Source organism: Vanessa cardui, chromosome Z (assembly GCF_905220365.1).
Source record: "Vanessa cardui chromosome Z, ilVanCard2.1, whole genome shotgun sequence".
NCBI classification, from domain to species: Eukaryota; Metazoa; Arthropoda; class Insecta; order Lepidoptera; family Nymphalidae; genus Vanessa; species Vanessa cardui.
The window spans coordinates 12,740,919-12,762,677 of NC_061154.1; the positions used below are offsets into that span (position 1 = coordinate 12,740,919).

The window sequence follows — 21,759 nt, forward strand, 5'->3', positions numbered from 1 at the left end:
GCAAAAAAGGGCGGCATAATAGGTATTGCACGCGGGCGACAAAACAGCTAGCGGCGGGCCTGTTCATCGTCCCTGATAAGTGATAACCACCGTAAAGGTTGTTAGTATTGGTTGTTCGATTAGGAATTGAGGCAACGTCGAAACCGCTTGTTATAATTCTGAACTGAATAATAATAATAAAAAGCTGTTAGAACGTTCCTCTCAGGAGTTTCCAATCATAGTAGAAAAAGTATTTTGTATTAAACATTCCATTTACTTAAGAAAGTTAATAATTTAACTTAATAAGCATAGTCTGCTCAGCTCTATAAGGTTTTTCTTAATTATTGGGTTATCGTTCTTTGTATCATGTAAACGGATCCAACATTAATAAAAAAATAAAAATAATGAATTATAAATCAAAGCAATAAAAAAACTACTTCAGTAAAAATTAAAATCTATAAATAAGTATTAATAATTTCGCCTGTCTGTCTTCCATTTCATTCTGTTTTATCAAACTTGTATGTAAATATATGACGATATAATATTACACGATTTTTCATTAAATTTGTTTAGAAAATGGACTATGTTCCAATCAACAATCAGGTACCTACGCTTAATAAATTTAATTGGCATGTAGCAATAGGTTTGAATAGTTGCGTAAGCTTTTTTTTAATGTTATCGTTCAAATACGTAGGCTATTTATTGAAAAAAAAAATTAAAATCTATAGTTCTAAAATTTAATCAATTAATGTTGTTTATGTTTATATTTTAAAGTGTTAATAATCTTAAAATAATTTTGGGGATATTTCCGGATCGGGATCCGGATAATATTGCAATAAATCAGCAACCGGTGCTTCTTGATCCTCATAAAAATCACATGCTAATAAGTACTCGCGTTTTGAGTAGTCGTCTCCTTTACAAAACAATTCGCCTGAAAAACAAAATTAAAATAAGTCACAGCTCTTTTCCTCTCTTTCTGACTAATGGCTAAGTATGATTTATTTTCTCACCTTCTACGTACATGATGTGAACTGAACTTTTTGTTTCAAGGGCTCCAACACAATAATGTTCCTCAGTGAGACTCGGGTGCCAATACATAATGGCATCTCTACAAGATGATCCAGCAATTGGAAGTAATATTCTGTCCTAATTTTTAGAGGTAATATTTACAAACTATTTTTAAGATACAAAAGTTGATACCTTTTTAAAACCAAACTCAAAATTTACCTTACATATGATTTTATTGTTAACAATAGGTTCCTTTACTTCTCCCGTACAGAAGAACTTACGTTTTTTCCTCATTATAACGGTGCTTATTTCTAAAACGGTTTTTATGCTGTTCCCTGAAGCAGTATATTAAATGTAAATATTTTTTGAAAAGTAGGTTTATTATAATAAAAATTATACTTAAAATATGACCTTTTTCTCCATTAATCGCTTCTAACTCACGCATACCCCTAACTTGAGTCTCTCGACTGTTCTGCTGTTTCATGTACGTCGCCAATCTATTCATTGCATCAACGAATTCGTCTATTGGGCCTGGATCCCGTACAAATAAATGATTTAATTGGTTTTTTTAATTGAATAAACTAATTTTACAATTAAATAAACAAACAACAGTTACATTTTAGGTATATACATATGTACTAACTATAATATTGCAATCTACATATCATAAATATTTGAGATTGATTTGTTGTATACTAAGTAAATTAAAACCAATATATTTTACTGCTATTTTGCTTACGAAAAAAAAAATCAATTTACCAGTTCCAAAACTTCCTCCATCCAAGTAATTTAAAAATTGATAAAATCTCAATGCCTCATCTGATTCTATTTCATCCATTACTGGTCTCTGTAAATGTTATTTGTTAGAAAACACATTATGTCTTCTTTATACTAATATATACAGAGTAAAAGTTGATTAAAACAATTTCATTAAACGATTAGATACTTACGAATTTACCACTCCAAGCTCCTACATCGGAGTACAGAGAATTGACTCTACTTGGCATCCAATCTAATGATGATCGAGCAACCAATACTGGGTGCTATAAAATAAGATTTATTTTTAATGTACCTATGCATATCCATGATGCGGTAATAGGCTATTTGACAATGCGAAAAACTAAATTGTGAATTTTTGTAATCAGTGTATATTATGAGTTCATGGTTATTTACTAACAAAAGTAGTAAATAATACTTAATTTATTCAAAAATCCATTAATGAAAAATGCATTTTTTCAAACGGTTGTCACGTGACACAAAACGCTCCTGATTGGCCGGGCTTATGTTATGAAGTCACTTTCTTGTAAACTTTGCTTTTCTACTATATGTACCACAGATTAAAAAACAGTTTGGGCGCGCTTTTTAAATATAGATTTTTTAATATGATATTTTTCGGAAAATATGTACTAGAAATAAAAAACACATCTTTTACTGGGTTCCTTAATTTCTACTAAAAAATATAAAATGGATTTTAAAAAACAGTCAAATAGCCTCTTCTGCTTACTAAGGCGGTCTAAGTAGAAAAATGAACAAGCGAGAATAAATAGGCACTGGTACTGTATGAAACCAGATACCATAATGACTGACTTATTTGGCACCACCTACAAATAACACAAACAATATTGTAAATTGCTTATGTACAAAATTATTTTAGAGTTAAAAAATCACTCTAATAATAAACCAATAACTTTAATAATAATATTGTAAATATACATATATATTTTCCTCACGCCCGTAACATATTTTGTACCTACTTAAAAAACAATCCTATGAATATTAAAATAAGGATCTGTAATGGTCGTTTGATTAAAAAAATTGAGTATTTATATAAGTAATTTAAATAATAAGTTATTTTACAATGTAAACTATGTAATACAAGTATGTTTGTATCATTTCGACTTACAGTTGATGCTTGTCTCGCATTATTATGTTTTATGTATAAAACAAAAGATAGCAAAAATAATTCACTTTGCAACATGTGTTTCATTTTAGTAGACTGAAAATAAAATAGTACTGAAAAATACGGATTTTTTTTCTCTGCATTAATTGGAGGCATTGTTATTTATGTTATCGCTCGCCACTCATATTAATAGCTTATTTCAATTCTGTAACGAGGAGGAAAAAATAAAAATATAAGTATTTTGTTTATTTTTTTTTCAATACGTTATAAATAATAAATTTACATTTAATTTCTGCAAGTATAAAAATAACATGTGATGTGATATCAGTTAATCTTAGATCTTAACACCTTTTTTTATGCTGGAAAAACGCTTTACGCGCTTCCCCCATGAGATGGAAAGTGGGGGGGTGTGTGGGACTCCCCGGTTTCCTGGACGCCTAGTGCGCCCAGGTCCACCAGGTTTACCCACTATAAAACCAGCGGTACCCTCTCCGTCTTTCGGCGGGCGCCACGGGATCGCTTACGCATGCTACCGTGACGTGACACCTGCCCAAAGGGTCTGGCATCTTTCGATATAGTTTTTTTTTTTTATATTACGTCTTCACTCAAAGTATTTGAACCCGTGATTTTAGGTATCTGCTGTCACTCATAAGGGAGATATCTTCCTTATGAGTGAGGGGGGTAACTGACCCCAATGTTTTTATTTTTTTTCCGAAACTTTGACAGATATTGCAATGAATCCAATGCGAAAATATATATACCAATGAGCTCTATATTTAGTATTTTTTTTATAATTTTTGATTAATTTTTAGAAGTAAAAAATATTTAATTTGTGAGGGTGATTTATGAAGCAATTATATTATTTCCTCTTTTAATGTTCGTTTGGTATTATGCTATTTTCATATAAAATTTGACCACATTTTGTTAAATGTTAATCATGATCAAATATTAAGGATCATATGGGGTGTGTGTGTGGGGCAATGATATTCTAGTAAATTTATTAGAATATCATCGGTGTGGGGTGTGTGTGTACTTAACTTAAACAATTACTTACTATTTGCCTTCATATCAAAAACATATTATACAAAAGCACATAATATTTCACAAAGACCGTTCGTTCTATTGTCCTTAAAATGAAATGATATTTTAGCCAACTATTTGGTAGTTTATTTATTGTGATAGCTTTTTAACCAATGTTTTATCTGTTACGTTATTAATTCGCGCTATTTTTAGTGTCAATGTCAGTAACGTTTATCTGTCGATTTCGATAAACCACATTCAAAAGTTCTTGTAATTTGAATAAACATGCTGTTTTCTTTATAAATCACTTGAAAACATTTAAAATGCATGTGCGAATACGAATATTTGGCAAACCAGATGCTATTGTTGTTGTTGAGTCAAAACTTACAAAAATAGATCAATTTAGACGTATAATAAGAGATAAATTCGACGTTGAACCTAAGTTGCAACGGTTGTTCTACGGGGGAAAGTTGGTAAGTTTTATGTTTCAGGTACTAATTTAGTTCACTTATAAAATAAACAAATTCATGAGGTGTTACAAATTCACGCTTTTGCTGCGTCTATTTTACGTTACCAAGTAGGTGATGTTGATATAATTGATTAAATGAACATAAGTAAACCTTAATCTTAAGCATAATAAATTATTGTATGGTACGTTTAACATTTGTGATTGGCTAATATTAAAAATTAAATAAAAATGTAACGTTAAATTAGTGTCTTTCGTCAATAAAAAGTCATTCATAACCTATTTTGACAAAAGTTTCAATGATACATTTATATTTGCTATGCGATTTGCTACTAGTTTTGCTATATTGTGCATTACAAACTATACTTGTTTGCAAGTTCTGCAATCTTCCATTAATTATTTGTATTGCTTTCAAGTTCTAATTTGATTAGTTAATATTCAAAATGCCTCATTTTGCGAATTGAAACTTTATATTATGTAATATTTTCAAGCTCTGGACTAATTAAATTGCATCAAATTCAATGTGAAATTTTATTTTATCTTAATTTTTTGGTTGGGCTTACACACCATTATTATTATGGTATAGTATTTTTGTAAGACATCATTTTTACTAATGCGTTATAGCAATGGATCTTTGCGAAATTATTATTTTGTAACTTTTATTTTTATATATTGAAAAGATAGAGCATATATAAATGACATGTCATTATATTTGTAAAGGTGTAATAGAAAATAAACATTATTTGATTTTTATTGTTAATGATTTTAGTTAGAAGATGGGTACACATTCCATGATTACAATATTAAGCTCAATGATGTTATTCAACTTATGATAAGAATACAACCTGTTGAAAACTTAGATGATGAGAAAGCACCAGAACCACAAGAAAATGATGAAAAACCGGGTGATAGTACCGAAAGTAAAGAAAAAACTTACAAAGGTTTGTAAAATACAGCTCATTTTAAATTTATAGTTATTATGTTCTAACTAAAAATAAAAATTAACAATAATTAGAAGACATCATATATGCTCAAATAATATAATGTTAACTTTTAGATGCGGAAAGCAAGCTATACACTGTTGGTGATTTAGTAGATATGAAAGATAGAGAACATGGGGCATGGTTTGAAGGAAAAATAGTTCGCATAGTACTAGATCCAAATATAAATTATGAGAGTGAGGAAAAAGCAGAAGAAAGTTTAAACAGTAGTGATATTACATATGATAAAGAAAGCGATGTTGAAAATAAGCCACCTAGTGATAGTTCTGAAGAAGACAGTAAGTCTAAGAAAAAAGGTATTGCTAAGTATTTTACCAAAGCTGCAAAAGGAAGAAAACAAACGAAAGAAATTAAAGTAGAAACTGTCAAAATTACAGATGAAAATATTTTGTATAAAGTACAATTAGATGCTGAGTTAGTATTTTTAATTTATACCTTTGTACTATATTTATGATTTCAGCCTTTTATTTTAATGTATTTATTAACAAATATACTTGGCTTGCATTGTAGGATTGTTTTAATTTTTGTCACAATAAATTATCTGGCATAACATGCTGCTTAACATGGGATGTTGATAGCTACTAATTGTAAGGGTCATTAACGCAAGTGTCAACAGTGGTAGAAGTTTAGAATTTAAAAATATGCACAAATGTTTTGAATAGAGACTAGCACCATACCAATAATCAGAACCACAGGCTTAAAATCTAAATATAACTTTTGGTTAGTTTGGTAGTCTAGTAAAACAAAATATACCATTGATATCTAACTTTTTTTGATAGGTTAAGATAGAATCTTTTGGTAATTTTGTTAATAATTAAAACTGAGCTTTTTTTAATTTGCTTAAGTACTTTCGCTTCAAACTTTAGGTTGTAGTTTATATGACAATTGGAATCATAGTTTTTAGTTCTATCTTTATTTACCATTGTAAAATGCAGTAGTCATTATAACATTTCAAGAATTTATATAAAGCATTGTAAAAATAATGTCTTTAGAAGCTGCTGCTGAATATCCACTAATAAATAACACATTATTTATTAGTGGATATTCTTTAAGACAATTTCTGACTGTGCTTATAACTGGTTCTGTCACTTACTAATATATGTTTAATTTATATAGTGAGATTTTTGTTGTAAAAGAAATTTAACCCATATTTCTGTTATGTTGTTCAATGCCATCTTGAAATAAATATCTTATCTATTTGTAGCGAAGAGGACTCCGATTTATATTGTAAATTAAAAGAAATAAGACCAAGAGCTAGACGAGAAATCAATATAAAAGACTTGAAACCAGGACAAACGGTTATGTTAAATCATAACACTGATGATCCACTAGAAAAGGGATACTGGTATGTATTTTAGTAATATTACTGAACAAAAAAACACTATCCAAATGATAAAATAAATTTGAATGTAACAATAAATAGTGTGGGAATGTATTTTCCTGTGCATTATTTCCGATTGTGGATAAAATTTTGTATGATTATTTATGTGATTATGTAAAACTTTTCAGGTATGATTTCAAAGTAGATGACGTTAAGAAACTACGTGTAAACTATGAACTAGTTGGAACGTTATATTTGGGGCCCGATTCAATACCTCAAAATGACACCAAAGTCAGAGTTCATGACAAGATATTTGCTTTGGAAGAGCCAGTACCAGTTGCAGAAAGAGATAATGAATATAAGAAACTTACATCAGAAGCTCCTGAAAAAAGTAAGCTATGGCAATACAAATTGAAATAAATGATGAAAAATGAAATGCCTAAAAAAATATTCATTAATATTATGTAGCAACTATTAAATATTTTAATAAATAAGCTATATAGTAATATTTGATATATTAATTTAAACTCTATTTATTTTTTGACACCAGGATCACAGCCATTGAATTGCTTAAAATGCCGTGACGATGAGGATGCACCCTGTAAGGAGTGTGGATGTTATCTGTGTTCAGGGAAGGAATCCCCAGAGAAGGTAACATTTAATAGTTTACAGTAATAAATCTAAATGTCAACATTGACTATACAGTGGCTGCATAAACATTGGCTTGAGACAGAAAACTATTAAAAAATAAAACCAATTTATAATATAATTGTATATATCACTATATATGTATAGTAGGACACAAATTAGATGTAGCATCGGAAAATGAAATGGAATGTAATTAAAACCGATTACTGCCGATTTACACAACCAATACAAATAGTTCCCTATCGCGCCATTCGACGCTATTCGTCGCTATGGATTCACGCGTCAGAGAAAGCAAGTGCATGTAAATCCACCCGTCAAATTGACCAATATGATATTACAATTTATTACGTTTATGCAAAGATCATATTCGCATGAGAAATAAATATTGATAAATTGGTATAGCATACTCAATTCGGATGTGATCGGTTTTACGAATTTTGCCGATGCGACATCTAAGTTGTGTCGTACTATAAATATCTTGGTTTAAAAAAACGGTTAAACAAATTTTCTCTTATAATGCATTTTTTTTTTTTAGTTTATATTATTATTTAATTTAATACAAGAAGCCTTAAACAAATTAATTTAATATATTTCTTCAGATAGTCTTATGCGATGAATGTAACAACGGTTTCCATATGAAGTGTCTTACACCTCCACTTACTGAGTTACCTGAAGAGGACTGGTACTGTCCCTCCTGTAAACGAGATCCAAATGATGTCATAGCCCCTGGTGCAGCTAAACAGACAAAGAAGGGTAACGCCTCTAAAACCAATCGTGATTGGGGAAGAGGGATGGCTTGTGTTGGTAAGTGATTACCATGTTCAAAAATATTTCTGCCTGTGTAAATTTTGCAGTCTGAGCGTGGGCATCTTTTCTTATAATTATAAAAAAAAATTAAAACTTTTGTTATGATTTATATTTTTCTAATATATCCTTACCATCATATCTATATTTTTAAATTACACTCTCATTTTTTCAGGTAAAACTAAAACATGTGCCATGCCACCTAACCATTTTGGCCCTATTCCTGGTATAGAAGTTGGAATGTGCTGGAGATTTCGCATACAGGTACTATATTTAAACTGCCAATAAAGAAAATTCAATTTCTCATCATTTTATATTAGAATGTATATTGATCGAAAAGCCTATTAAAAAACGGTTGCTGAATCTTGTGTACAAATGATATTTAACTTAGATATTATATTATTCATTTCAATTTATAATTGAAGAGTTCTTTACTGTTTCTTCTTGGAAAAAAGTCATTAGTTATATAGGACAGTTCAGAAACACTTTTGAAAATCTACTTATTTTCTCTTTTTAAATCAGTCTGTTTTTCTAACAATTGAGAGTTATAAAGGAACAAGTGCACTACAGATGTTTAAATAAAGTTTACTTTTAAAAATATGCTTGAATTATAGTTTTTTGTTTATTACATATAAAATGTTATTATATAGAGATATATAAATTCTATTTGTTTGTTTAAACATTCCTGTTTTAGCTATCGGAATCCGGCGTGCACAGACCACCCGTGTCAGGCATACATGGTCGTGACGTCGAGGGTGCTTATAGTATAGTATTATCAGGTAAATAAAATCTATGGAATTCACTTATTTATACATAATATCGTTACTACTATCGGAGTTCAAATTTCCCACTAGACCATATAACTAATAATCGACATAACACTAGGTTCAGTGTGGTGGAAAATTACCTCACATATAAGAGGAGGAGGTTCTGAGCTCAGAAGTTGGGATAAATAATGGCTGTTTTTTCTTTTTTAATTACTTATAGTGCCAGGAATGTTAATTAATTTATTTTTTTATTTTTCATAGGCGGCTATGAAGACGATGTAGACTATGGGAATGAGTTCACATACACTGGCAGTGGTGGACGAGATCTCTCCGGAAACAAGCGTACAGCTGAACAATCATGTGATCAGACCCTTACAAGGGAAAATAAGTAAGTTAGGCTTATTACTTATGATTAAAAGAATAGTTTATAGATCAACTTAAGATAGCCCGATAAATAAAATTCTACGCATTTAACAGTGAATTTAATAACAAGTGGTGTTATATTTTTAATATAATGTAAAGTCACTTAGGCAGTGTAATTACACACATAAAATTACTTAAAGTCAATTAGATTATGTAAGAGTATAATTTAAATATTATTATATCCAAGTGTGATTAACTTTGTTTGTGATTTGACTTTTACACAATTTTTTTGGGTATTTTTGGTTACAAAATTGTTAGTTTTATATTGTGTGTATATGATCATTACTTGGCTGGTAGGTTGGTAGGGTCTATAACACAGTGTTGATATTAGATGACTATTCTATGAAAATAAGATAATGACTTCAAATATTAATTTGTCATATAACCTAACAGAGCACTGGCACGCAATTGCGCCGTGAAAGAAGTGAGTGAGAAGGGCGCAGACGCACGCGAGGCTTGGCAGCAAGGCAAGCCCGTACGAGTCGTACGGTCTTATAAAATGCTTAAGCATTTTCCAAAGTATGCTCCTAAGGAAGGCATAAGGTAATTTTTTTCATACATTTCAGAAGCTCATTTAACTCTTATTAGCTAGGATGAGTGGGGAATTTTGAATCAGTGCCACCTAACTGATTTGGCTGAAATTTTGCTCGATCTATACATTTTTGGACTTGGATCAACTAGTTTTATCAAATAAACTTCATTGTATTCTTAGTTATATTTATAATATCAATTTTACTTTTTTTTAAATGACATTGAAAGATGTTATAAATATGACAATAAAATTTGATTAGGTATGATGGCATCTACAAAGTAGTGAAGTATTACCCAGAAAAGGGTTTGTCCGGATATCGTGTGTGGAAATACTTGTTACGCCGAGATGACCCCAATCCGGCGCCTTGGGAGCCAGGCGCTAAGCAATTCCCTATTGTGGTAAATTGAATATTATATCTTATTAATCTGATTATGTTATTTAAAACTTTATATTATTTTTTTTTTAATTATATTACACTTACTTGTCAAATTTCAAAGAGATCATTATTTATAAGACTGGCCCAACACTCATTACAATTTTGTTTATAATAAGTTACTTACCTAAGTTACACTATATGAAAAATCCGTTATATACTGGTCAAATTGTATTTATTCAATATGTACTATTTTCAGTATCCAGATGGATACTTGGAAGCCGAGGCTGAGAAAAAAGCTTTAAAGGAGAAAGGTAACAAAGGTAAAGGCAATAAGAAAAGAGCCCTGCGTGAAAGCAATAGGAGTTCGTCTGAATCTGAAGCATCCCCTCCCCTTAAGAAACGAAAGACTCAGGGGAGTAAAAAAGCACAGGAGAATAAAAATAAAGGTATTTTTATTGTCATATTATATTACTATTTACGGTTCTAACATAAGTCTCCTAGATGCTTGCCTTGGAATGGACACACATTAAATAATATTTACAATTGTTTATTTCTGCATATTATTTTGCTTTTATAGTTTGTCTAATATTTTATTATTATTTTATGCATTACAGATGTAGCTGATAAGTCGCTAAGTCCAAAGACGAAAATACCAAGTATGTTTATAAAAAGTCCCAAATCCAATAAAAAGAAGAAAGAAATTGGTCTCACTACCGACGAGAAGAAGGCTATTGAATCTGATACATTAAACGCTAAACTGTGGGGAGAATGTCTTGATATTTGCGAAAAGCAAGGCAAAAAGGTATTATATAATATTACATTACTTTACCTGTATATATGATATTATAGTACTTAAAGAAATATAATGTACTTTAAATTATTATTGGTAATAGCTATTGCTTTATCTTTTGGCAACAATAACATTGCAATAAAGAGGTATAAAATTAACTTTACAATATCTATATTAGATGTTACTCATACATCATACTGAATAGAATACATCCCTGATCCAAGAATTCGTTTGAGCACTACTGAATTTTCTTGTGCCTTTTTTGTTGCAAATTAACGTCGTTTTGTCAATAAACTCAAAACCAAAACATAGATTATCTTAAGGGCTCAAAGAACAGAGAGGCTCCTTTAAAATAAGCACCTCATTGACATGTTTTGTATAATTGTGTGAAACAATAATAATAATTAAACTATTACAGGAATTTATAGAGCATGTGACACAAGTTTTCTTATGCATCATATGCCAAGAAGTGGCCGTCAGTCCGGTGACAACACCATGCTTGCATAACTTTTGCATGGTAAGTTATAAAATTAATATATAGGGTAAATGCAATGCATATTAGTTGGTAATGCCTTAAAATGTTTGTCATTTGTAGTCATTGTCATCTTAAATTTAAATTAGAAATATGTCAAATAATAAATATGAAAAGAGTTTATTTTATTTACGTGTATTTGAAATATTAATTATTGATATATTCATAATAGTGTTCAAATGCGGTGTTGTTTAATTTCATATTTACATATTTTATGTTATAGGCTTGTATGAAGTTGGCATTCAAGTCAAATGAATCACAAAGCTGTCCCTGTTGTCGACATAATCTTTCCAAAGTGGAGTTGCAAATAAATGAAAATTTAAAAACAGCACTACGTACAATTTTGACCGGTTATGATGCCGGCAAGAAGTAGAAAATTCTGTTTAATTTGAACAAACCAATACAGAAGATAAGGGCCATATCCACTGGTGGACTCTTTGTATATCGAGGAAACTCTATGATGCAAATGGTTTCAACACGTGACATTTCCTTCGTTACAATACATGACTACCGTCGATGATGTTTCGATAGTACAGTGTGGAGAATCATCAAAATTTTCTTTTGAATTTGAATATCATATAGCTCATGGACATGGCACCTAGGATACTATCTTGTAACACTTAATACTACTGCCTTTATGATTAGTTCATGATTAAACTTAAATAAATGTAATGAGTTAATGAGTTTCAAGTTAGCTTATGATTCTGTTACTTAACTCTTTTTGTGGATAAATACATACAATTCAACATAGAGTTTTACACAATGGTTTCACTGCCAACAATTAAAATTCATTCATCCTTTTGTAAAAAATATATCTTTATTTGTACTTTAACACATCGTTTTGAATAGTCGATATTCTCTTTAGTTTGAAAGTAGTAAGTAATAGGAAACAATTCAGTATAATTAAACCAATGCTGATAATAGTTTGTGATATAATGTAAGGATTTACACTTAGATGTTCTTTTTTTTTCCTACTAAATAATAATTTAATTTATCTATGATCCCCATTTTATGTTAAAAAGGGGATTTCAAAAGATCATTTTAACATATTTATGTTCTGTCTTATATTACATTCATCAAATATATAATAAATTCAATTCAAGTATTTATAATTATTATTTAATAAATTTATAACATAATATTATTATGTTTGTTATGGAATATATAATTGAATATATAATCGTATCAATCCTATTATTAAAGATATAGCATTTGAATGAAACTTATTGAATCTGAAATTCATCGTAAACCATGTTTAATTTCTAAGTGTTTAATTAGTATGTATGGATCTTTCCAGTCCATAAACTGCTGGACAGATTAGTATACTATCACTGACAAGCAAGTTAGTAGTATATTATATCTCACTTCATATGTGTATTTATTATATATCAATATATTTAATCAATAAATTTATATAATTATTAATTGATGAATGTAATTGTAACATATTAAATACCTCCATTTTCATTTTTAATCTCGAGAGTACAAATATAATTAGTATTAGGATTATTGATATTTAATGTAACATTGTTAGTAGTTAAATATATGTACTTTAATTTTTCTATACTTAATATTCATTATATTTAGGAAAGTTTATATTTTTAATTGAATTTCATTCGTAATTTACTTTAATTATAGTCTCCACTAGTATGTGTCGATAATTATTCGTGTTTAATAGTTTGGTATACGCAGGCTTGGAAAATTTTAAATTTCGAATATATGATTCGATGATTAGATAAATAAAGTTCGATGGACGAAAATTGTGCCTTACAAAATGTCTATGTTTGACTTGTATTATGAACCAAAACGTTGTATGTCTAATGTCTATATTTCTCTATGGTAATCGTTAAGTGCTAAAGTAAAGCAACTATTTTTTAGTAATATTTATAATATTATATAACAATTTAATACGCCATAAATGATTTACTTTGAATTGTCAATAACTATTGTTCTAATGTGTATTTCAATTTTTATTTCATTTTTTTTTATGTTCAAAACACCCAATGTTCAAGTAAATTACGTATTATGTTTCAATATGTTGACTTCTTTCAAATTTCTACATTTTGTTTTAGTGATACTGACAAGAATGTTTTAAAAATTGTCATAGTACTATGAATTTATTGTAGACATTCCTGTACATATATTATGAATTTGTATTGATAATTGAAATGGTTAATGTATAAAATGATACAAATTAATACGAATATAAATTACTTTGAATTTTTAAATGGAGTTAATAACAAATCGATCGAAAATAGTCATCTTGTTAGTGAAACAAATTTGATACCCCGTTCATGCTGATAGGTCATTGACAGCGAATGTTTGAAATAGACCAATAAGAGTACAGTATTTCTTTATTCTGACTTATCATAATTTCAGAAACTCACAATTAGTGTCCCAATTTCATTTTTACGATGATGACATTAACCTGAAAAAAAAATCCGATATATGTTAATCTTGACACTGAAACCACATATATAGCAATTATAAATAATGTATTTCAATATCATATACAATTAAATTTAATATAAAGTCTTAGAAATGTACCTTAACTTGATTTTATTGATTTAGCTGTTTTGTATAACATATTATTTCAATTATAAAAAGCAATTATGTTTATTGTATTCCATTTTATTTTAGGTTTAGTTTGATCTACTGAAGCGGGTGTTTTTTTTCGAAATAGGAGTAATGTTGATTTGACTAATAAATAATTTGTTTTAGACATTATTGTTTCTATTATCCTTTCGTGTAACAATAAATGTAATGAAACCCTAAGGGGTACGTTTAAGCCTTGGTGGAGTAACCATGTCTTAATTTATTAACAAAATTCATAAAGTCTCATGAATTTACAGGTCTTTCCTTTGCCAAAGAAAAATAAATAACATTGACCTTGATTTAACATGACAATTTTGGTCGGCATCGAAAATAATCTCTGGTATTCATTATGAGTTCATGAAAAAATGGCGTCATAAAAGGTCGTACGTTAAGCATTTTGTAAAATAAGCCAATGAAGGGCCGAAATGGTATGAACCGAATAAGAAAGTGGGCCGAACATTCGGTACATTTATCTACGCTTTCTCGAGAAAGATTTCCTTCAATTATTGCTGGATGAACCCCGCCGGTATTTAATTTTTGCTATGTATGTATTTTTTCTTTTTCTATTTATTTTACTGGCAAATTAAGAACACATTTAATCTAGTCTTACTTTTATCACGTTCGATTTATTGTGTTGCAAATTAAATTAATGACAATGAGTATATCAGACTTCACTTTCATATAGACCAGATGTGTTTTAATTAATAGTTTTAAGTCAGGATCGACAATATAAGTATAGTATTACAAATACATTTAAACCGAATATCAGCCTAAAGCCAAGTTTAGCTCAAGCTGTCGAAATATTTATTGCGTTAAAGCGAATCTAAAACGAATGTCGACTCATCACTAATAGTAACAATATTATTATTTAATAACGCTTTATTATTTTTTGATTTTAATATTATTTATAAATATAAGCTATTGAGTAAGTAATTGTATATGTGTTTTTAATTTTTGTGTATATTTTTTATATATTAAGAATTTACATGTAGGTATATATAATTTGTAAGTTAAAATATAATAATAGTGAATGGAATATTTAGGGATAATTAAAAAGAAAAGTATTTATAATATATTTATTTGTAATGGGAATTAAACCCAAACATAGCTCTGAGCACAATATCACCGACGTGTAAAACACATCATTCACAATTAACATAATTAACCAAGACATTTCCTAATAAATACTGTATCTACTATTACATAACATCACAGATTAATTATTAAAATTCACGACCGGACCGTCTATGTGATAGTTGCAGATTTGATATAGATAATACAAAAATAACAATATCATATACGTAAAAATAAAATAAACTTTTCATTTGTATAAATAAATAGGAATCTTTTATTTTGGCAAATCTTTATAAATAATTGATATGCATCCGGCCTGCGTAACATAAATGTAAATAACAAAATATCGTTTCGGTAACAAATTTTGCGAGGTCATAACAGTAAAAATGCCTGTATTTAGAACATGACGATATCATTTGGTCAAAAAATTGTATGTCTTCGACTGCATGGGTAGGAAAAACTTGAATTTACGTCTTATTCTAACGAAATGCCATTCTATTGTTTCAATTATAAATTCTCACTGTCACTTTAAAACTACTTACAAACTACATTTTTAAACATTTTTATCATACAATAAACTACAATATCTTCTGCTGCGAGGTAAAGTATTACAGTTAGGCGTAGCATGTGGGGTAGCGACGTGGGTCCGGCCCATCATTGAACCCTAGCGGTCCATAGAAGATACAGAATACACAATACATTCGAATAAAAAAATCATGAAAGCCTTTCGGGTTCAAGCGAGTTTTATAATTTAGTTTCACCACTCAAAAAATTGCTACGCTTTTATAATAAAATATCTATCAATTTTCATAACGAAGACAACATAAGACAATACTACAATGAATTTGGTAATTTCACTCCGAAATAATAATTTTCTTTCTTAAAATAAACTTATCGACTTATTTTAACTGGATTTGTTAGTAATTCTTTACCTCCCAACTGATTCGGCTTACTTCTGAAATCAGCTGTCTAATAATGAAAAAAATTGAGGCTCAAAAATACTCAGCCACTGTTACACTTAATAATATAATAATGTGTCAACTTTTAAAATTAATAATTCTATACATTTAAAGCACTTGTGTTGCCAGAGGTTTCATTCGATAGTAGTACGGAATATTATTTAATAAAATAAATTATTGCTTAATTCTATACACGATTTATGACCAAAACTTTTTATTAGTAAGTATAATGAATTTTACGTTCAAATATTGCTGTGTTAAAAGTTTTCATTTCTGTAGCATAACTGTTGGACATGTATTTATAATACTCTTTAGTTTGTTATATTTACATATTATATTACACATTTTACATAGATATAATATAACAAATTAGTAACAAAATAATGGAGTTAACTTAGACTACGGTGTAGTAGTAATGGTGTCAGATTTTGTACGATGTTCGTTCCTCCTGTTCTTCGATATTGTACTTATATGCCAAGGACGGTTTTTAACATAATGGCACTGATACACTAAAAGCTAACGTTATTTCAAGGCATCAAACTTGTTTCATTGAAGATGGTGGCTTCAGTGGCATTCAGGACGTGCCCATGGCCAGAGAATTTCACGATAATTCCGTCGAGGGACGTCCAGGTACCTACGACGAGTCCGAGAGCGCCGAAGAGTACTACAATAGCGTTCTTTATTATCATTCTGATGCGTTCGGAGTCGGAAACGTAGTACCAGTAAGTGCAACTTTGTATGAAAGCTGGGAAGGCCAAACCGAGAGCGGAGAGGCATAGAGCGCCGAACAGCGAGATGAAGAGATCGAGCTCTGGAACGGCAGCGGCTAAACCAACTGAAAAAGAGAATGTCCTCTTAATGCAATGTAGTTTACCTGTCTCGACATACTACCTTATACCTAAAGTAAAGTAAAAAAAAGTAAAGTAACAGCCTGTAAATTTCCCACTGCTGGGCTAAAGGCCTCCTCTCCCTTTTTGAGGAGAGGGCTTGGAACATATTCCACCACGCTGTTCCAATGCGGGTTGGTGGAATACACATGTGGCAGAATTTCTATGAAATTTGTCACATGCAGGTTTCCTCACGATGTTTTCCTTCACCGCAGAGCACGAGATGAATTATAAAGACAAATTAAGCACATGAAACAGCAGTGCTTGCCTGGGTTTGAACCCGCAATCATCGGTTAAGATGCACGTGTTCTAACCACTGGGCCATCTCGGCTCAATCACGTGTGCTTCACCTTATACCTAAATACATATTATGCTCCAACTAGGTAGCAATTATCTTCGTAATATCTTAAATTTAATTATAAATCAAAACCTAGACTTGCTGCTTACTTTACGTTTAGTGCTATTAAAATTGAATATGATGCAATGTGAAAATATGAATCTATAAAAATATAATATAAAACTTAGGTATGTCTGTTGTATAACAATAACTGCCTATTTATTTGATTGTGGCTTTATACGAGCTAAACAAAAACAGATCGGTATAATGAGGACGACTTAAATTAACGAATAAATATTTTTTTCAGGAATTCGAGTTAATTGGTTAATGCAAAAATACGTAGAACGTTAAAAAAACTGCTGGTTGATTAAAACATTATACGTATAACCAATTTACTTTACTTATTTAATTTACTTATTAACAATTACTGCAAAGTACAACTTTTTAGTTACCTTCTTATTCACACTATTCTATATTCTTTAAACACAGTATTTAAATTGATTTTTCCATTAAGAGGTTCAAGCATATTCATTTATTCGTTTTAAAACCAAAAGTTAACATAAAAATGTACCTACTATAAAACTGACATAACTCAATGCACTATATCGTTACAGTTCAATGAGAAACTACTGCACACATTAATATATTTTGTCGATTTTCTGAAAATCAACATTATGTTTCAAGTTAAGGATCATCTCAATATAATTTAAAACATCAAAATCAACTTGTGATTGCTTAGTGGTAAAAATATGAAGGCTCAGAATTAAAATCGGGGTGAGTACCATTGAATTGTCCTAATTAGTGTTCATAATTTATCTCATGCTCGCCGATGAAAATCTGCCATATATCCACCGACCCGTTTTGAAGCAGGGTGGAGTGTTCTCTTATGGTTAAAAAGTGGAGGAGACATTAGCCCAGTAACCGAATATTTATAGACTGTTTCATTTTTACTTTACTTTAAAATCATAATTAAATTTGTAAAAAACTATATCCTATTTTCTAAAGTGGGTTTGTATACGTAATAATTGTTTACATTGAAACTTACAAGTGACCAGCACGATGAGGGTTCTTAACACGTACTCCCAAAGAATTCGATGATTGCTATTCAGGAGACGAACGCCGATATACTCGTTCCACAAAATGTCAATGGCGACGTAGCAGGCGAGACCGTGAGTGATGAAAATAGCAAACGCCAAAAGACATTGAACAACACTTGCGAGCCTAGAAAAATAAGATTGTCACTAGTATAGTATCTATCTAAAGAGTGCAATTACCGAACATTATAATAAAATACTAAAAATCACCGCTTATAGAAAATCGTCATTGGAAGAAACATCCAATTATTATAATATAACACTAATGCGTCACGAACCTCGGGAGCTAAGATTTTATGTGTTTGCAGTTAGACTAGCTCCCTCACATATATACTAAGTACAGCTGTTTGTCAATACAATTTCTGATAATTCGGTGGTAATCCAGACGGACTTTTTCAAAGCTCCATTACCATGTCCAAGAAATTTCATATTATTGAACATAATTTATATTAAATGTAGATTCAGTCTTTATCATTCAAAGGATTAATTGCTTTAATATTTAAAAAACACTAATCTTGGTAGGAAATGACATGTAATTATGTAAGGCAAGGTATACTTACGTCTCAGTTTGGGAAGGTAGATTAAGAGTGATGCTGCCGGCCGCTGCATTGCCATACTGCAGGTATCCAAACAGGCCCATACCAATGTATAAAATTATGATGCTAATCATGGCACGGTTCAGGACTCCACAATTTCCAACAAAGTCTTTGGGGGTCTTCATTTCGTTTTCCAGCGGCAAAATCTAAAGGACAAGATTTAAATATTTTAGATATTTATTTTCCTATATTAAATCAGTCAGAGTTTTTAGAAAGTTACGAAAAAAGCTAATCTTGACATAATTATCGGACATCGAACATAGCAATAACTTAAAAAGTATGTTCGATTGAATTACTCAAATTTATTATTATTATCATACTTTAGAAAAAGGTTTTTTGTGCGCGAGAGCAGTCTGCGATTCCCGTTAATGAGAAATTTTTCAATATTGGCATAATTAAGTTTATAATATAGAGAATAACGTCATATCTTTTATCTAAATGAAATATTTATTATTTTAATTTTTTCTTAAAGTAGTTAAAGAATAATTAATACCCTATTTGAATATAGATATGTACTTTTATTTTTTTTAATGAGTTTAATGTTAATAATATAAACTTTTATTTTACTTACCACACCAATGGCTTCCAAAGCGAATAACACAGTTCCAAAGAAGAGTGGGAAATCAGCGATCTTCCCTGCGGGCAATTTACCCTCCAAAGTAGGAGCTTCTCTGAACAAGTAGTACAGGATAATGCCGAAACTGACGATAGTTACTGCATTGGCTATCGCTGAGAAGGGTGCCAAGTATTTCAGATCTCGAACCCAATTTATCAGTACTAAAGGCAGTAGAATATACAACATGACTTCAACTACAGTGACGTTTAGCTCGAAGTGCTTGGTTAAAACGTATTGAATATTTTCGGACACGAACACCACATATACACAGCACGTGCCAATCTGATAGATTAGCAGAAATGCATTTACTACATGCCTGGAAAAAAATATTTACATTAACTTACTTAAAATAAAAAGTATTCATAAATTATAGTTATAAATTACAATTTGGCTACTTACGCGGCATAAGGAGCACATGCTTTGCACCAGTCAGGGCCTTCTGAGAGAGCCGCTTCAGCGACCGCTGTGTATGACATAGAAGGCACTTTCCGCCGCTTGCATAGAACGTAGCACGAGTCAAGAAGAACGTGAATGCAATAGGTGCAGAGTACCCCAATGACGAGGGTCCCGATGGTTCCAACCACGTATCCGGACTTTGCAAATGCGTGCGGCATCGCCAGTATACCGGTACCTAAACTCCCCTTTAGCAAATGCAGGAGTGTTTCTGTATTCCTGTAAAAAATAAATCTATTTCAAATGTCTATATATTTCGTCTTCATGGAACATTTTACATGATGTAATTTATATGCAATATAATATTATTAATAATAATAGTTTATTGTTATTGTGTTCCTATAATAATCGTTTCCTTTAAAGTTTTCCTATCCAGTGATATCTGAATATCCTTCATTGGACATAAACACATTATTCATTGCAACAGGAACCGTAATTCGCTTAAATAGTTTATCAGTTTTAACAAACCAAACTTGAATTATCTAGAATAACAAGTAATGTCACAGCTTATATAAACTAAGGTATTGCAGCAATAGATACTATCGCTAAACATTGCCTCATATCCCTTTATTAACTGTATGTATTACTTGTCTAGGCAGGATTTCGAATTAAATCTAGATCTAGTATTACATGTGAAGTTAAGAGTGAATGTAAATTTCAATTACACATTCAATTAATATATTGACAAGACATAGCATTGATTCTCTTGCATATACAAAAATATATACTATTCAGTTTGTTTGTACAATCAATTAATAAATTTCATTAATGTAATACGGACCAAAACGTTTATTAGTATTTTTAATAAATACTATAGTCAATATGTTTTTTTAGAATAATGTCTAATTTAATTAAAATAGCAAGAAATATTTGCAACAACGAGTTTAACAATACAGTAAATCGAGGGTATAAGGTATTATTGCAGTACGAAAGTTCACAACCTCTTATAATATATTGCTGATGGAAGTACTGAATTACGAAACATACTTGGTAGTCCGATCACGATGGAAAACACTAAGACCTTAATTCTTAAGTTTAACCTTTCAAATTGCAAATGAAGGCAAATCTTCCTCGTATGACATGAAGAAATATTAATGTTCCTAAAATAGGATATACCTATCTGCGTAAAATAAAAAATAAAAATACATTTAATTGAATTAAGGAAACAGATTGTTATAAGTATATACTTGCCTACTGTTTTTGCTAATACTATGTACGTGAGACCTTGATCTGATTTTGTTATTCAGTTTGATCCTATATAATTACGTCAAGATTCTAGTAATTCATAGAAGGAAAAAATAACTCCTTATTATAGTGAAAACAACGTGAAGGTAATATTAATTTGAGACGTGTTTATAATATACGACGAAAATCAACGAAGAGTTATGTTAATGACGAGTTAATGTTTGTATGTTAGTAATGTATTTACGCGGCGTATTTACAAATTCTATGTAAGTTTATTACTGTTTCTTGTCGGTAGGTGCGTGTAGGTACGTGGGACCTCATTCTAATAATGGTCACTACTGCCCTGATTTCGCCTGGGTGTACAATAGTAATTTTATTAGATAGCTTTTTGAGTTA

At 30.2% G+C, this 21,759-nt stretch overlaps 3 protein-coding genes across 3 annotated transcripts in view; 1 reads left to right on the forward strand and 2 right to left on the reverse strand.

Moving 5' to 3' along the window:
- Window positions 1-702: 702 nt before the first annotated feature.
- Window positions 703-3,014, reverse strand: LOC124543334. Its single transcript, XM_047121534.1, has 7 exons — window positions 2,891-3,014; window positions 1,938-2,030; window positions 1,747-1,834; window positions 1,399-1,518; window positions 1,207-1,322; window positions 990-1,125; window positions 703-910 (listed from the first exon to the last, which is right to left on the reverse strand). The coding sequence occupies exons 1-7, from the start codon at window positions 2,972-2,974 to the stop codon at window positions 765-767; spliced, it is 783 nt and encodes a 260-aa protein (XP_046977490.1). The 5' UTR covers window positions 2,975-3,014; the 3' UTR covers window positions 703-764.
- A 1,119-nt stretch (window positions 3,015-4,133) lies between these two features.
- Window positions 4,134-12,107, forward strand: LOC124543142 (E3 ubiquitin-protein ligase UHRF1-like). The gene is made up of 16 exons (XM_047121212.1): window positions 4,134-4,380; window positions 5,143-5,314; window positions 5,431-5,788; window positions 6,579-6,719; window positions 6,884-7,086; window positions 7,246-7,346; window positions 7,943-8,147; window positions 8,323-8,411; window positions 8,842-8,926; window positions 9,176-9,302; window positions 9,731-9,880; window positions 10,129-10,267; window positions 10,502-10,691; window positions 10,860-11,047; window positions 11,454-11,552; window positions 11,791-12,107. Exons 1-16 carry the CDS (start codon window positions 4,231-4,233, stop codon window positions 11,938-11,940), a joined length of 2,547 nt encoding a protein of 848 aa, XP_046977168.1. The 5' UTR covers window positions 4,134-4,230; the 3' UTR covers window positions 11,941-12,107.
- A 3,117-nt stretch (window positions 12,108-15,224) lies between these two features.
- The window catches only part of LOC124542967 (proton-coupled amino acid transporter-like protein CG1139), a 39,809-nt gene continuing 33,274 nt past the window's right edge, over window positions 15,225-21,759 (reverse strand). Inside the window, exons 4-8 of the mRNA XM_047120931.1 lie at window positions 20,125-20,397; window positions 19,681-20,041; window positions 19,074-19,255; window positions 18,465-18,640; window positions 15,225-17,030 (exon numbers count right to left, since the gene is read on the reverse strand). Of these exons, the coding sequence (XP_046976887.1) occupies window positions 16,723-17,030; window positions 18,465-18,640; window positions 19,074-19,255; window positions 19,681-20,041; window positions 20,125-20,397 (1,300 nt within the window). The 3' untranslated portion in view covers window positions 15,225-16,722. The remainder of the gene's footprint in view (window positions 17,031-18,464; window positions 18,641-19,073; window positions 19,256-19,680; window positions 20,042-20,124; window positions 20,398-21,759) is intronic.